Raw genomic sequence first — 16921 nt, 5'->3', positions numbered from 1 at the left:
CCTGGTTCTGTAGATAATGTAAAAAGTACCATTTTTCTATTAATATATTTTTTAACATTTTTGTCCCTGAAAAAAAGTAATTCTAAAAAAAAAAAAAAAAAAAAAAAAGCCTTTTATGTGATCACTAGCATTTCTCAAATTTGAAAGTTTCCAAAATATTTGGAATATGGTGGCAGATACAAGCAGCTAGTATAGCCAGAACAAGATTAAAATGTAGTTATAAAATATTTAACAAAATAAATTAAAATGCAGTAGAACAGAAGTAATGTTAACACGTGGTTTTCTCAGTCATTATGCAGATAATAGGGACCTAAGCTGATTTATATAAGTTAGTGAATCCTGATGGTGTCACTTGGCCCATATCTAGAAGGAAAAGAGGGACTCAATGAGAAGGAGGTGAAGAAGGCATTCCAGACGATGGACCTAAAGATGGAATATGGAACGGCTTGTGGGAAAAAGATAGAGCAAGACAGTTGGGTTTAATGGACAGAGTACGGCAAAGGGAGTAATTTATAAGACTAGATATTATATTGAGACCAATGGTAAAAAGCTAAACAGAGGAATTCATATTTGATCTAGAAGTGCTATGGAGCCACTGGCATTTATTGAGTAAGGAAGTGATGCAGTCAGATCTGCACTTAAGGTAATAAGTGTAAGGGGCAAGATTTACACTCAGGTTCCTTTGCCTCCAAGACCAGTGTCCTTCCACTGCTTCCCAAACTTTGCCCAAAACAGTCCCTGTGATATTATCAGTAGAAAAGTTCACTGCTATCAATACACAAACAGAAATAAGAATCTTTTTTCATTATCATCTCAGTTGCACCAATATAAATTAAGTCACCATTTTGTATTTTTCATTGTTTCAGCGGCTATCCTTATAAAAGTCTGTCTACTCTGTGGATATCCACATAAAATCTAGAGGGCGTGGAGAAGGCCCCTGAATACGATCGGAGGACTCCCTATGACAAAATTGTGGAAGGACATATATAAGAGCCTCACAGGAGGGATAGGCAGGGAGATAAATGGGAGGGAATGCCCACATTAATGAGATCATAATTTCCTGGAATAATGAAATATATCAAGGAATTAATACTATGAAGAAGGCCTTAGGAAAAGACCATCAGAGATGGAGAGAGAATAGATTCAAGCTTAGAGTTCTCAAAATAGTTTCTAATGGATGTCTAAAATTATGGTGGTTTGGGGGAGGGGAGGAAAGATGTTGCCAAAGTGATTTTGCAGTCCGTCAACTTTTTAAAGTGTCAAAAAGAGATCATTAGTTTGGGAGGCTCTTTCTGTTTTTTTTTTAATGGAATAGGACACTAAATTGCTAGGTTCTAGAAATATGGTCTTTTCCAACAGATACCTAGAATGCTGTGGGGAGTAAATTGTTTTTTTCTTGAGTGAGTCTCCCTCACTTCAGAAAATGTCTACTTCCCAGGCACCACGGGTGTTTTCAAAGATGACATTAAATAATGGGAAAACATTGATAATAATAAAAATAATAATAGAGAGTTCTGAGTTTTGCAAAATTCTTTATATGTATTACCCATTTGATTTTTATAAATACCCTGGGAGCTGGGTACTATTATTATCCCCATTTTCCACATGAGGAAACTGAGGCAGACCTAGGTTAAGAGATTTACCCAGGTAACATAGCTACGTATGAGGCAAATGATTTGACTTTAGGTTTTTTGACTCCAAATCCAACACTCTAACCATTAGGCCACCCTTATTAAAAATATATATTATGGCAGATATTATGTTAAGTGATGGTATACAACTAGAAAAGCAAGATGGCTCCAGCTCTCAAGGACTCACATTGTAATTGGGGCAGATAATGTATAGAAAAAAGTTCCCTTGCAGTAATATTTTCTGAACACTTCATCACATCCATTTTTTAAGCCCCTGGGATTTTCCATTTAGAATTCCATCATATAAGTATTACTTAAAAAGGCTCAATTTAACCATTGACCTCAAAATCCTGCCTTGTATAGCTCCGAAGATGAAACCCCTGATGCTTTTGCAAACCCTAATAACATATAACAAAACAGAAAGTTTGGAAGAAGCTAACTCAGCAAACTCTCCCATCAGCAGCCTCAGACTTGACAGCCCATCAGAGACCATAAGCTGATGAGGTTCTTCTGACAATAACAGAGGGTAGCCCTGATACTATCTCTGGACCATGGCAATATAGGCAAAGAGCCTGGAGAGCGAGTTTGTTAAACTAAAATGTAGTCATGTATATATGTATAATACTGTATATACTTATTGTCTTATATATTGTATATAAATATACATACGTATATGTGTATGCACACATATTTACAGATAGCACTTTTATATTTCAAATACTTTTATTTTTTAGCTTGAATATGTTAGAGATAATTAGCAGAGGCAATGGGTGCAAAGGAAAGAGTGTTAGATTTGGAGGCAAATGTCCTAGTTCAAATTCAACTTTTACCACTGATATAAGTTCATATACACACCCACGTGATTGAAATCACAGTCAAGATCAAAAATAGTTTCTTTGAATCTGCTCAATGATTCTGTCATTTGGGATTTTTTTGAGAAGGTCTTCAGGGCATACATTCATGTTCTCTGACCCCAAACAAAAATGATCATATAAAATAAAAAGATTATGTCTCCTGGTGTGATTGCCCCCTTTGCAGAAAGGGTGGATGGGAATCCCATAGAGATAGCATGCTGCAGTGAAAAGAGTACTAGATTTGGGAGTCAGAGGATCTGGATTCAAATCCCAGGTCTGCCCTTTGTAACCTGTCTGATCTTGGGTAATCACTTGCCTTCTCTTTGTCTCAGACTCCTCCTCTGTAAAATAAATAGGCTGCACTAATGGCCTCTGAGTTCCCTTCCAGCTCTCAGTCCACATTTCTCTAATCCCATGTCAATAAAATCACAGGTCTAATGGAGTTTGCTGATACTAAGGTACCATCATAGCATCTCTAAATTGGAAGGCATCTAAAATAATTGGAACAAGAGATGGAGCCAAGATAGTGAAGTGAACCCCGAAACGGCTCCAAATTCCTTTAAATAATGACTCTAAACAAATTTTGGAGCATCCGGACACCTAAAAAGATGGAGTAGAACATTTAAAGTGATTGGAACCCAAACAAAAATTCCCTCTACAAGTTTCCTTCTTTGGAAAATTAGGGAGTTGGATTAGAACAGGGCTTCTTAAATTTTTTCTACTTGTGAGAAATGTTTACATGACCCTGAGTATGTATGTGTGTGTGTATTCAAATCAAACATATACTCATAACAAATAATAATTTTGTGACCCCCACATTCAATTATAAGACCCCATATGGCATCACGAACCATAGTTTAAAAAGGCTGAAGTATAGCCAATAAATATTGTAAATGTTCAGAAGAGCAAAACAATAACAATATCCAAAGATTCTTTTACCAAGGCTGTACCTAACTTGCCTGTCTGCTAAAGTTGTGCTCCTTTAATAGAGCCTTACAGTGAGAAGAGCACTGACTCCAGAGCCAGAAGAAGTGAGTTCAAATCCCATCTCTAATGCTATGACACTTGGCAAGTCACTTAATGTATCTGTGCCTCAGTTTTTTCAAATGTAAAATTATCAAATTAGACAGGATGGCCTCTGAGACTTGCTCTGGAGCTGTGTTTTTATTTTTTATAATATATTTTATTTTTTATATCCATGCATTTATTTTAGAGGTATATAGTATAGAGTGATAGACATTCAAATCCTGCCTCTGACAAATATTAATACCATGACTTTGGCCAAGTTGTCTCTTTGAACCTCAGTTTCTTCCCTTGTAAAATGAAGTTGGAATCAATGGGTCACTTGCACATCTTTTAAGACTCCTTCAGAGAAAGGCAATGCACATAGAGCACAATTAAAATCTCCTAAGACTCCTGTTTTATATGATCAGTTCCTGTGCTGCCATAGAAGCCATGTCCTGATCTAGAGTGATGGGAGAATTGTGGTCCTCAGTTTCTCAGTCAAGTCAAGTACCTTCATTCACAGGAAAATGGGTCAGGATTGCTAGTTTTGATTTCCAAGATTCATTATGACCTCACGAATGTAGCCAGCCCTCCTGTCACATTGGAAAAACAAGATGAATGAGAGGTCTTTGGTCCTCATGATGTTGTTTCTGAACTGAGCATCTGTGACTTTCTACTCTTTGACAGATTTTACCTTGTCTGAGTCTCTGCTCAAGAAGCTGTAGAGTTTGAAAGTAAGAGAATGAGGCTGTATGTTTATAACGATGACCTTTTCTTTGAGCAATTTTACCCAATCTGTGGGGTTTTTTAAGTCACTGTCATCCAAGAGAGAGAATTTTTTTCATTTTTCCTTTAACTTGAATTCTGAAACTTGGTCTTTAATGTGAACTGTTGAACCCTATATTGGATTTGGCCAGTGACCTGAAATTAGGGAAGATGGAGGAAAAGGAAAAGATATCTTTTTTCTGGGTAATATCAAGGCAGAGAACATCTACCTTAATGGTATCCTACTTAAAGGTTCCATTCATTCATTTTTCCTTAATAATAGCCTTAGAGACAACATGGCATATTGGCTAGAGGAATCTGCTATCTGTCCTACAGCTGGATTTTCTTTCACAACATACTCCCCCAATTAAAATGTGAGCTTCTTACAGGCAAGAACTGTCTTGCTTTTATTACTTATCAGTTAATAATCATTGATTGTCTACTACATACCAGGAATTGGACTAACCCCTGGGGTTACACACACAAAAAAAGGTAAAAATCAGTCCTGCTCAAAGAGCTCACAATCTAATAAAGGAAATAACATGCAAATGACTGTACACAAATAGCTATGTATATATTGGATAAGCTAGAAATAATCAACAGAGGGAAGGCACTAGAATTGAGAGGGATCAGGAAAGGTTTCCTCCTAGAAGGGGAAAAAAGTCAGGAGGGAAGAAAGCATACTCCAATACTTAGCATGGTGCACAGCCCATCGTCTGTGCCTCATAAATGCTTTAGGATTTGTTTTTATTCATTGATGGAATGAAAGTCTGCAAGATTTGAGTTCCCATCCTGCTTCTGGACTGTGTTAGTCCCTCCTTCAGTTCTCTGAAATGCTTAAGTTTCAGAGCAGGTAGAGGTCAGCATTGGCAAAGAGAATGCCCTCTCCTGGGAGTTCCCTGTATCAATGAAATCACAAGTCCAGTGCCTTTCCCTAATAATAGCTAACATTTATATATTACTTTAAGATGTGCAAAGCTTCATAGAAAAGGTCAAGTGTAAAGTACAAGTGCCATTAAAATGTCAGCTTTTAACTCTTCCCAAGTCTTTGGAGTGCCTACTGAACTTAAGCGCCTGGTACTGTGACTCTGTTCCACAAAGCTTGATCCCAGCTCTTTGCCCTCACTGACGGCACCTTGAAGAAGAGGCCGTGGACTGTGGGAAAAGAAGCAGGAATGGACGTGGTCATCAGCCATCCCCTAAACATTGACAGATGGGGGAGACTGTGCCTTGTTTCTCCTTGTATCCCCTCTCTTCCCTCATGGTGTGCCAGTGGGTGCCAGCCTGACTGAAGGGACAGCAGAGGTCAAGCAGTTATTCAGCCCCCTCGGTCCTCCAGGTCCTGTGCTGAGAGAATAAAAATGAAGGTGAAATTGTGCCTGCCTGCAAACAGCTTAGTTCTAAGGAAGAAACAACCCATGTATGTACATGTTTATACACACACATATCCATAGATAGATAGATAGACAGACAGACAGACAGGAAGGAAGGAAGGGAGAGAAGGAGGGAGGGAGGGAAGGGGGGAGGAAGGAAGGAAGGAAAGAAGGAAGGAAGGAAGGAAGGAAGGGAGGGAGGGAGGGAGGGAGGAAGGAAGGAAGGAAGGAAGGAAGGAAGGAAGGAAGGAAGGAAGGAAGGAAGGAAGGAAGGAAGGAAGGAAGGAAGGAAGGAAGGAAGGAAGGAAGGAAGGAAGGAAGGAAGGAAGGAAGGAAGGAAGGAAGGAAGGAGAGATAAGTAGAAGACAATAGATAGAAAGATAAACATAGATAGAAAGGATAGATGGCCTATCAGATAGAGAGATGATGTATCAGATGGATAGATAATCTGATAGATGTATAGATAATATATCTGATAGATAATCTAATAGATATATATATACTCTATAAGATATTCTATCTGATAGAAAGATAGATGATCTATCTGATAGATATAGATAGATTTGATAGATAATCTATCTGATAGATAGCTAGACCTTGCATCTATTTTATTTTTAAATATATGCATATATGTGTATATGCACATATACCACATACTCACACACACCTAGTATGAGGCAACCTGGACAGGTAGACAGCACCAGCAGCTAGGAAAGAAGTCCTGTGGAGAAGGTGGTGCTACTTGAAATGTCTTGAAGGAAGCCAGGGATTCCAAGAGACAAAGTTTGGAAGGAAGCATGTTCAAGTCATAGAGTAAAGCTTATGCAGAAGTCCAGAGAAGGGAGGTGGAATGACATTATTTCTAACAGAACATATGAAAATAAGGGAACAATATTAAATTGAGAGTCCTAAACCATAATGCCTTTGACTAAAAACTCTTATTTTTCCTTTCCCTGCACACACACACAAAGCTACACATCCCTCCAACTGGAAGACACTGTATGTGGCCTATGAGTATAGTAACGCTTCCAACTACCTAAAAAAATAAAAATAAAATAAAATAAATTTACCATTGGGAAAACTTTTACTAGAGAAAACCAATCTGCAAACTGAAAACACTATAGAAATGCAAAGTGTTGTTTTTATTAGTATCCAAATTTACTCTTGGTAACTTGAGAGCCTGGCAGTTAAATATGGACTTTTTAAAGTTCTTTATTTATTTGGTAGTTTTTTTATTTTGAGTTCCAAATTCTCTCCCTCTCTCTAGCCCTTCCCCCACCCATTAAGAAGGCAAACAATATGATACCAATTATACAAGTGAAGTCATGCAAAGCATAAACATGGACTTTTAAAATCCTTAGACAAGGCTCTGTATCCCAGCTCGGTCCCTAACTGACTGTGTGACTAAATAACCTCACTTCTCTGAGCTTAATTCTTTTATCCATAAAAGTAACAGTCTAGATTATATGATCTCTAAACTTAAATCTTACTAAAAAATAATAATAAACTAGCTTCTAAAAATGCTTTTAAATTCTAAGCTCCATTCCAGCAGATTATCCAACTAGTTATTTGACATTATTGAAGCATTGCTGCTTTTGAAATGAGCCTAAATCATCGCTTCTGCTCTGAATTGCTGCCCTGGAGCCATGAATTACAAAATGGAACCCTGCTAAGTGATCTGGAACACTGAATACCATTTCCAAAAGGTTGTCAAAACTGTATCTGAAGGACTGCCAGTGGTTGGATGTTTGGTTGTTTTTGAGAGTAGTGGTTGTGGTTGTTGTGGTTATTGTATTTCTAACACAGTAAAACACTAATTTCGCTTACTTACCTGGTGAAATGGTCACTCCAGGTTAGTAAACAGTCTTCTGTTTTATTGGGAAGGGAAAGGGAGAGAAAAGAATGAAAGGAAAAGAAAGAGGAGGAGGAGAGAGAAGGGAAGATACAGATAGATAGATAGACAGACAGAAAGACAGATAGGAAGGAAGGAAGGAGAGATAAATAGAAGACAATAGATAGAAAGATAAACATAGATATCTAGGAAGGATAGATAGATAGATGGCCTATCAGATAGAGAAATGATGTATCAGATGGATAGATAATCTGATTCATTACATATGTAAATATAAACAAAAATATATACAAATATAAACAAAATATATATAATACATACAAAATATATAAATATGTACAAAAGAAAAATAAGATTCTTGGGAGAAAGGAAAGCACTTGCAGTGAGAGGAGATTCAAGAAAGATTTTTTAAGGAGACTCACAAGTTAAGAGTTCCTTATGCTGATGAAAAGTATTGATATCTCTGTACAGTCTCACATGCTTATATCACTGCTACATTTTATGTGGGTTCATTAATAGCATGATTTCAGGCAGGTGACTTGAATATTCTAGAATTCGATTTCATCATTAATGAAATTAAGATGTTGGATTAGATTTTTTTCTGTAGCCCTTATTACTTCCAGAGTGCTTTGACTCTATAAAGGAAGTACAATTTATATGAAAGAATTAGATTAAGACTTTGCAAAGAAAAGACGATGCATTGAATTAAAGATATTTCAAAAGAATGCTTTTTTTCCATTTAAAATGAGAATTCCTGGATAAATAGTCATTTCATCTCAAGCAGCTGATGAATATTAGAATTAACAGATGCCAGAGGCTTTGTAAGCAACTTACTAGAGGATGGGGGAAAAACAAGAGGAAAATCTTTCCCAGCTAAGGAAAGACCATGAAGTTTAGAGGGAAATAATTGAGAATGGAAGGTCATTACTACTCAGAAGCTCATTTGGAAGGGCTTTTGGTCCTTTCACACTGATCTATTCTGCCAATTTCAGAAACATAAGCCTGTTGCTCAGCAAGCCATCCAGATTGCAGACTGAAAAAAATGAGGGAAAAATGGGCCACTGACTGAATGCTAGCAGCTATTCTGGAAACAGATGTGATGGCTCTGGTCCTTGCTTTTATTGTGTCTTTACTCTGTGTAGTTTTCACTTAGATGAAGGTTTTGACATTGCTATTTTTGCCAGCTTTCTGGATATTGTGATTACGTTTCTTCCCTCTTATAAAGCCTCTTGTTGCTGTCTGCTGAGGAATGCTGTGAATTATTATGATGCTTGGCGAATTTTTAGTTGCTCGGCAACTATGAAGCCTGTTCTCCTCCATGTTCTAGGATTTCAAGGGGTCCTTTTAAGAAAGGACAAAATTGGTAAAGATGCAAGAAAAAGGCCAGATCATTTTTTTTTCAGCCCTCTCCCTGCAATGCGTCATTTGGGTTGATTTGATGTGTGATGGCACTAATGTATAGTAAGGTGATGAAGGGATGTCATCAGCTTGCTTTGCTGAAATAGAAATTGAAAGTCAACTATGGTGGGGAGCCTCGGTAGTAAATAATATTAAATAGCATACTAGATTTAGAGTCTGGAAAACTTGGGTTGTAATTGCCCCTCTTATAGTCACCAACTGTGTAATCCTGAGTAAATCCCCTTACTTCTGAGCCTGTTTCCTTATCTTTAAAATGATAGGGTATAAATTCACAAATCATTGTTTCTGGATTCAAATTCATGATCTTATGATCAATAAGGAAGAAAATGAGAATTCTTCCCAATCCTAATTACATCTCCCTCACACATAGACATAGATACTACCTGAATCATTGAGCGGATTTTGAAGCTTTATAGACTACTTTGTTTTTCTCAAGTTACTCCAGTGGGAAAGTTATACTAGATACATTCATACATATCATGTATGTATATGTATACATATATATACATGTATGTATGTATGTATTTCCATATTTCCAAAATGGAACAATAACTCATGGGGAAAATCTTCCCTTTTTCTCTTGTAATCAGTCATTGAAGACAAATCAATAAAAAGTTTTGATCTTTCTGAAGGTTTCCTGAAAGCTTCAAGGAGGAAGGAAAACAATCTTAAATGGGAATATAGAAGGCCGTGGGAAAGGGAAAGGGGGCATGAAGGAATTACGGTTGCCAGGTTGGAGAGAGAAATTCCTACTTCTTTAATAGGAAGAGAGAGTGGTATCCAGAAAGAATGAATCTTTCCCTTTGCATTGAATTCTTTATACAACAATTTTCCTGATTTTTGTTAGTTCTACATAAAAATGCTCGTGAATTTTTTTAAAAAAATTATTTTGCATCCTGCTATTTACTGAAGCTTTTGATCATCTGTTAGAGTTTGCTGGTTTTTTGACGGTTTCTAATTACCTGCAAATAAGATTACATTTCCCCTTTGCTGATGTTTGTGGCTTTAATTTCTCTCTCAGTATTTCTATAACTATGCCAAATAATAGAAAATTGCAAAAAGCCTTCTTGTTTTTACCTGTTTTTATTAAGAAAGTTTCCATTGATTTTTCCATTGCTATGATAGTTTAGATTTTTTGTATCTTTGTAACATAGTAAAGAAACAATCTATCTCTTTTGGAAAATGTGAAAAACAAGTTTTCTTTTCCAAAAGCTTATCCTGGGTAGGATCATGGTTTTTTCCAAAGCTTGAAATGTAATCAACTAGTCAAAAACCAATTTCATTAGCAAAGAAAATTACTTTGAAATACATGACTAAAACAAAAAAAAAAATGTAAAACATTTACAAGTTGGGTTTTTAATGTTATTCTTTACCATTCTGTTGATTTTCCTTGTATACTCTTTGAGTCCATTTGGGCAGTTGTCGATGTTGAAATATTTTCAAGATAAGATATAGTTTTCTGTTTATATCAGCAGTCGTCTGTCTGTGAAATATGGACCAACCAGAATGCAGGATTTCCATTCTCAGCGATCCATCAGGTTCATAATGTAAGACAATGAACGGTTATGTTCTCTTTCTCGATTTGCACCGTGTAATGTCTTGCCAAGTGTTGTGAGCAGTTACCAACAGGTGCTATGTCCTGAAAGTGCCAGATGGTTTGTAATGTCCCCTGATACCTGAGGTTCTTTGTCTGTGCCTTCATTTATCATGCCTTGTAATTCGTCGGTGTGGAAAAAACATGTCCGGAGTCAGAGTTTAGTCAGCTTTTAAGTCTTCAGTCACAACCCATCCCGTGTCAGTCTTGATCTTTATTCCCGATGTCTCCGTTGACTTGCTTTTGCAGGGAAGGTGGAAAAACTACATTAATATATCTAATTATCCACTTCCTTCCCATCTTGTACTATTTCCTTCTTCTCCCACCACTTTGTGTCTGATATGCCTTAGTGCAGAGGTCTATGCTCTTTGCTTATAGCCAAGCCTAATCTTAGTATGATTTGCATGACAACCTGTATGAATTTCATGCAGTTTGTTCAAGAGCAGAAAAATATGCAAGAGGTGCCAGTTCCTAGCTAAACAGTAATTCTCAACCTTTCTTTTTTAACAGTAACTCTGTCTGACCATCAGAAGGTCACTAAAATTTCTACTCATTTTGGCCCAAAATACTTAATATTAGAACTACCACCTATTCTTAGTATGGAAAAGTTCCCTTTTATTTGGAAAAAAAATTATTGTCCATTCTTTTCATTTTTAATTTTAAAATATTTAAAATCTTTCTAGTATTTTTCTGCAGAGGATTTTGAAGAATTTGGCTTCCAAATAATGCTCTAGTCAATGCATTTTATTTGGCAACGGGGAGGAAGGAAAGATCCTTATGAGCCAAGAAGGCGTTGAATCCAACCCTGTTAAAAGTTGTTGGACTGTTGTCCAAACATCAGCCTGGCCAAATTCAGAAGGATCATCACTAGGAGTTTTGATTTCCACAATACCACTGGCTCTAGAGAGAGTCAGAAGACCCAGGTTCAAATATTGCCCCGACCTTTTTGACTTTGGGCAAATTGCCTTCTGGGCCTGTTTCCTCATCAGTTAAAAAAAATTAGACAAATCAAATGGCTTCCATATTTCTTTTCAATTCTAAATCTATAATACTATAATATGGAATTTTTTTCTGGCTATGGCAGCTCATAAAATTTGCTAAAGCATCCATAAATGAGAATCTGAACCCAGTGAAATGACCTAAATGATTGGGTCTGAACCCAAAGAAATACTTCTTTGAAGTATGGAATGAGTAGATTTACCATCTGGAGGGAGCAAATTCCCTCGGACTACCTCAGAGTACTGGTTGAGAATCACTCATTTGATCTGCATTTAATTAGCAAGGGAGGCCCTCTCTCAGTGTACTCTATTGAAAAGACACTGGGTTTTTTCAGTGCATGTTTTGGTTTTGTTTTCAATGGGAAAGGTACTGGCTTGTGGGATCTGTAATGTCCTTGTACCCAGCTATGATCATTGCCTGGTCTTGCTGTACAACCCAGAGAATGGTGTCTGTATATTTACTTCAGGAGTCCCTCCAAATTTTAAATGAACTATGGGAAGCTTTTAAGTGTTCCAGTCATCCTCTCCTTTTATTAGCCTTACAAGTCTGACTCATATTGGGGATTTGCTACATTCCACTCCTCAAGTATTTTTTAAGGATCTGAGGATACAAAGATAAAGCTATAAAAAGGAAAAGAAAAAAAGTAATTCCTGCCCCTCAAAAGCTTACCTTTTGCTTGGGATGGGGGAATGACATAAACAAAATAATTACAAAATAATGTGGACGAGGAAAGTGTCAACTAAGGAGTGTCATGAAGCACAGAGCCTGACTTGACATGCAGACATTTAATAACTGTGATGCAGGGCAAGTCACTTAATGATTCTGCCTCAGTTTCCTTATCTAAAAAATGAGAGTTGGACTCAATAAACTCTTAAGTCCCTTTCAGTATTAACTCTCTGGCCCAAAAAATGCCAAATGATATTCTTTTTGTCCATGAGAGTCTACATTTTGGGGCATTTGTAGGATATATTTTCTTTATATTTACACTGCATATATGAGAATCATCTAAGTAAATCTGCAGCTCCAGACAGGACATTCTTTGAAGCCCTAAGGGATACCAAAAATAAATACCATCATGTATATCTCACGTACATATATAGTTTGATCAACAACCCAGATTTATTAGAAATATTGAAAGCAAAATCCTTAAAAGTGCAGCTCCCATAAAAATGTTCTAATAGGATTAGGTTTTGTTGCCTATTCTACAATGATCATGTAATAAATAGGTAAAGGTCCAGTGAGAGACAAGGAGTAGGTGGGAAGAAAGATTGAAAAGCTCCTACAGAAACAAAAATCAATTAAATCCTGATGAAAGGAGGGTGTTGATAAGGCTTTAGTGATTCCACGCTTTCCTTTTTCATTAAGGAAACTTAATATATAATTATGGTTTTTAATTACTTGCAGCCATCATTATGTAACTTTTAACTGAGAATATAAAGCTTAAAGTATATAAAATGTTCCCCCAATTCAGTTTCCCTTTGCATTTAGAACAAGATTTTTAACATAAAAATTTTAATGATAATTTGGCTTTTTTGATACAGAGAGAGATGGAGAGAAATTATTCCTTAATTTATTTTAGATTCTGCAACACAGGGTAATGAAAATGGTCCAGTTAATCCCCTTTTTAAAATAACGAATGTTTTTTAAACTACCTTTCATAGGTATAGATATGGAGGCATAATTGTGCAGGAAAAATATCACTCTATTTGAAGTTCAGATCCTGGCTTTTGCTTTGCTGGTTCTTGGTTTCCTCATCTATAAAATGAGGGGGTTGGACTGTGCGTCCATGGCTGTGACTCCTTCCCACAAAGAGCCAGACTGCATTTCCGCCTCCTTGAAAGTCACATCCCTGTGGTCCCGGCAGCCCCGGCCCAATCCTACTGGGCTTTTACCTTGCCCACAGCAGGTATAAAGAAGCTGAGGATTGGGTTATATAATGCAAGGGTAGTCACAGCTATCACACTCTTTTATCTCTGACAGTTGGTACAATAAGAAGAACCCTCTGAATACTTGTTGAGCGGTATGGCTTATGTTAAATCTTGCTATCATTTTAGGATGCTGCCATTTTTCATTCCATTTAGGGCCTTGTTAAGCCGAAGTCTCCTTTTTTTGACTGATGATTTCCTTCAGTTATGTGTAAATGACCTTGGAAAAATAGCTCCAGTGCTCTGTATAAAAACAAGGAGAAAGAGAAATTTTCAAACTATATAATGTAAGAGAAAACCATCCCTCAGAGACAGGAAAAATGGTCTCAAATCCGAGGTCTTACTGACCACCTAACCCTGATTGCTTGACCATAAAAAGAAGGAGTTATTTTATTAGGAATCCCTTAGATGAAATGAGATACTATTTATAAAGCACTTAGCATAGTGCCTGGCCCATTGTAGGAATTTAATAAATGGTTATTCCTTCTTTTCTTTCTCCCTCTCTAAAGAAATAGATCTGGATTTTTAAAATGGCATCCAGGGCCATATTGACTTAGAAAACCACAGATTCACATTGTCTGTGCTATATTGAAAGGCCGCTAGGTGTGTCAGTAGATACATCACTGGGCCTGGAGTCAGAAAGAACAGGCCAAACTCGGACCGACACTCTCCTTCTGGGTGCCCTCTGCTTACCTTAATTCTCTGGAGAAAGAAATGGCAAGAAAAATCCCATGTTGAATAATGAAAAGTCAGACTATACACATTTTTATTTATCTTGTTAACTATTTCCAAGTTGCATTTTAATGTGATTGTAGCCATACTTGGGAGTTTTGCAGGTGGTTTATGGCTGTGGGAATTTGATACCTCTAGTTCTGTAACACACGCCCTCTTTTCCTACATTTCTGCTGTCCCGTGAGGACAGATCGAAGCAGATAGTCTGACTAGCCCTTTGAGTCCATGGTGTCTGATGAAAACTGTTTTAATCACCATTAATGAACAAGTGTTTAGGACTAAGAAGCAGCCACTGTGTCTAAAGTGCTAGATATTCAAAATCAAAGGAGAAACAAGTAACCTACTCTCAAGCAGCTCACGGTCTACCATTATGTAAAATTAGCAACGGAGACCTCCTAATGTGGTAGAAGTCTATAAAGTATTCAGTCCTTTATGCAAGAGTTGGGTGGTAAATACAGACCCGATGCTAACTAGATTATTTTAAATAAGTTTAAATACATAAGGCTGCCTTTAGCTATATCTCTATAACTTATAAACATGCTAATATAAGTTTAAATTGTGCTAACGCCTTTGGAACAAAAATGAGATTTTCTGAACTTAATTTTGGTTTTGCTTTTTTCCCCAAAGGGAGAACTTAACAAAATGTGTAAGAAAGGACTTTTTTTCTTTGATGGTTTCCATGGGGTGTGTCGCTGTACTGCTCTGCACACCTGTTGTTGGTCAGGGATTCACAAAGTTTAGGTTTCTCCTCATCCACTCCTGAGAGTCACTTTCTTTAGACTTCGGGACCCCGGATGAAACTGTGAACTTGCACTTCTGGGACAGACCACTCTTTTCTCCTTGTATTCTAACTCTAGGGTAGCAATGGTCCTCGCAGACTTAAATGTAAAGTACATGAAGTGCTTCACTTGGATCCAGTGGTTGGAACCACATGTATAGCAAATTAATAAGAGAGAGAGAATACACAATAGAAAGAGGCTTCCGGATGTTCTTAGAGGTAGGGTCATTAAGAAAAAAAATTGATGGATTTCTAGGAAGGAAACAAATTTCTCTTCTATGAATTCTATCTTAAGCAACCCCATTTTCTTTTCCTTTTTACTCAGTTGAATACGGACTTCTGAAAATAGCGCTGTCTGACAAAACTTAAGTTTCTATTTCCAGAAATGCAGATTCAGACCCTGTGGAGAAATGTTTAAACCTCTGGGCTGGAGCAGTTTCAGGAACACAAAGAATGTGTTCTCTCTCCTCCTTCCCTCTTTACTCTCCTCCTTTTCTTCCTTGCCACTTACCATCGCAGATAAAGACCAGGCCTTTCTCTTCCTAGAAAACGCGCTGAATTTTGTGGCAGTAGGTCTGGGATCCAATCCCGGTTCTGCCATTTACTGTCGTTATAATTTTGAGTAAGTCTCTTCACTTCTGAGATGTCGACCTCATCTGTACAAAGAAATGATTAGGTGAACCAGTTCCTAAGGTCCCTCCCCGTTCTCATCATTAGGGTCCTGTGATCTTCATGTTTATCATAAAGGTCATAGGCGGTGTCCTCCCTGATTTAAACCCAGAATTAGGATTGGGGGGGGGGGTTGCTGTTCCTAGAGTAGCCACTGGTGAGCCTACCCAAAAGTGCCAGTGGGCCACTGTTTTCTCCCAATACCCACCAGATTAGGTGCTTCCATGAGAAAATGATGCTTGCTAGACCCCACATTGCTCCTCCTCGTGTTCATGATGTCCGTCTTCATTTGGAACCATGTTTGGCTGCAATTGTTTTATGTGGGGGATCCCCTTTGACTCCCCTGAAAGTGCCTGGGCTAACTAAAAACTTGACGCCGGGGGTTTGCATCTTTTCTGCATGTTTAATATACTAACCTGCCCAAATCCCCTATGATTCCTGCCGACACCCCAACCCCAGCCCCTGCTATGTCAGACTGGGTTTGTGCAAGGGAAAGAATTCTCCCTGGCTTTCCTAATGAAACTGAGATCCAAAGCAGGTGCTTGGTTTGAGGACAATGCATCGACAGAGTCTGGGGGCTGCTCTTTGGCCATGTAACTGGATTCCCCAGATCTCCCTCCTGTATCGTTCGACAGAGTGGCGTGCAAACTCATGTTGTTTCGTGGCAGTGTTGTATTATCTCTGTAGTACGTATTATATTTGTGGGTCACGCGGGGGCTGTGGGGAGGATTCGGGAGAGGGGCGGTGACTGGCCATTTCGGGAAATCCTGGGTTTTCCAATCATTAGGGCCACGTTCTAAGAGCTCTCACCATTCAAAGGTCATCTGTCTTCTGTCCAGCAAGCTTTTGGTCAGTGCTTTCAGATCTATCCAGTTTCAGGGATGATTACTTCCAACCACTTGGAATAAAAATTAGACTTCTCATCTTTGGTTTCCCAAAGCGATAATGATCTATGAGCACCTCAGGAGAGGGAAATGGCACGGTGATCTGATGTTCTAATTCGTTAATGCTTTTCCAAACAAAAGCCTCACATCGAGAAATAAAAAAAGGAATGGACAGATAAGGGGACAGAGTGCCAGACCTGGAGCCAGGAAAACAAGTATTAGCTGTATGCCCCTGAGCAAGTCACTTAGCCCTGATTGCTTTTAGAGAAATAAAGGAAGGAATCAGAAATGAAAACCTAATACTTAAAGGAATAGCATCAGGAAGGAAATCTTCAAGATTTTGGCAGATAGAAAGGAAACCAGAGTAGAAATGAAAGAAGGGGCATGAGATACTAGAGAGGGAAGACAAAAACGGGTACCCTGATACAAGGGAAAGCCTTC

The 16921-nt window shown here is 37.9% G+C and overlaps 1 protein-coding gene across 19 annotated transcripts in view; it reads left to right on the top strand.

Moving 5' to 3' along the window:
* ANKS1B (ankyrin repeat and sterile alpha motif domain containing 1B) overlaps positions 1–16921 on the top strand; it is a 1348742-nt gene that overhangs the window by 1236976 nt on the left and 94845 nt on the right. For 13 of the 19 annotated variants that reach the window (XM_074267164.1, XM_074267169.1, XM_074267161.1 and 10 more), the window contains one exon: positions 10372–10446. The exons of 4 other annotated variants lie outside the window; for them this stretch is intronic. In XM_074267164.1, coding sequence (XP_074123265.1) covers positions 10372–10446 — 75 coding nt within the window. The remainder of the gene's footprint in view (positions 1–10371; positions 10447–16921) is intronic. 2 more of the 19 variants (XM_074267156.1, XM_074267158.1) reach the window with 1 other exon arrangement.

The sequence above is a fragment of the Sminthopsis crassicaudata genome, chromosome 5 (genome assembly GCF_048593235.1).
Source record: "Sminthopsis crassicaudata isolate SCR6 chromosome 5, ASM4859323v1, whole genome shotgun sequence".
NCBI lineage: Eukaryota > Metazoa > Chordata > Mammalia > Dasyuromorphia > Dasyuridae > Sminthopsis > Sminthopsis crassicaudata.
This window is presented reverse-complemented; position numbering and strand designations above follow the sequence as displayed.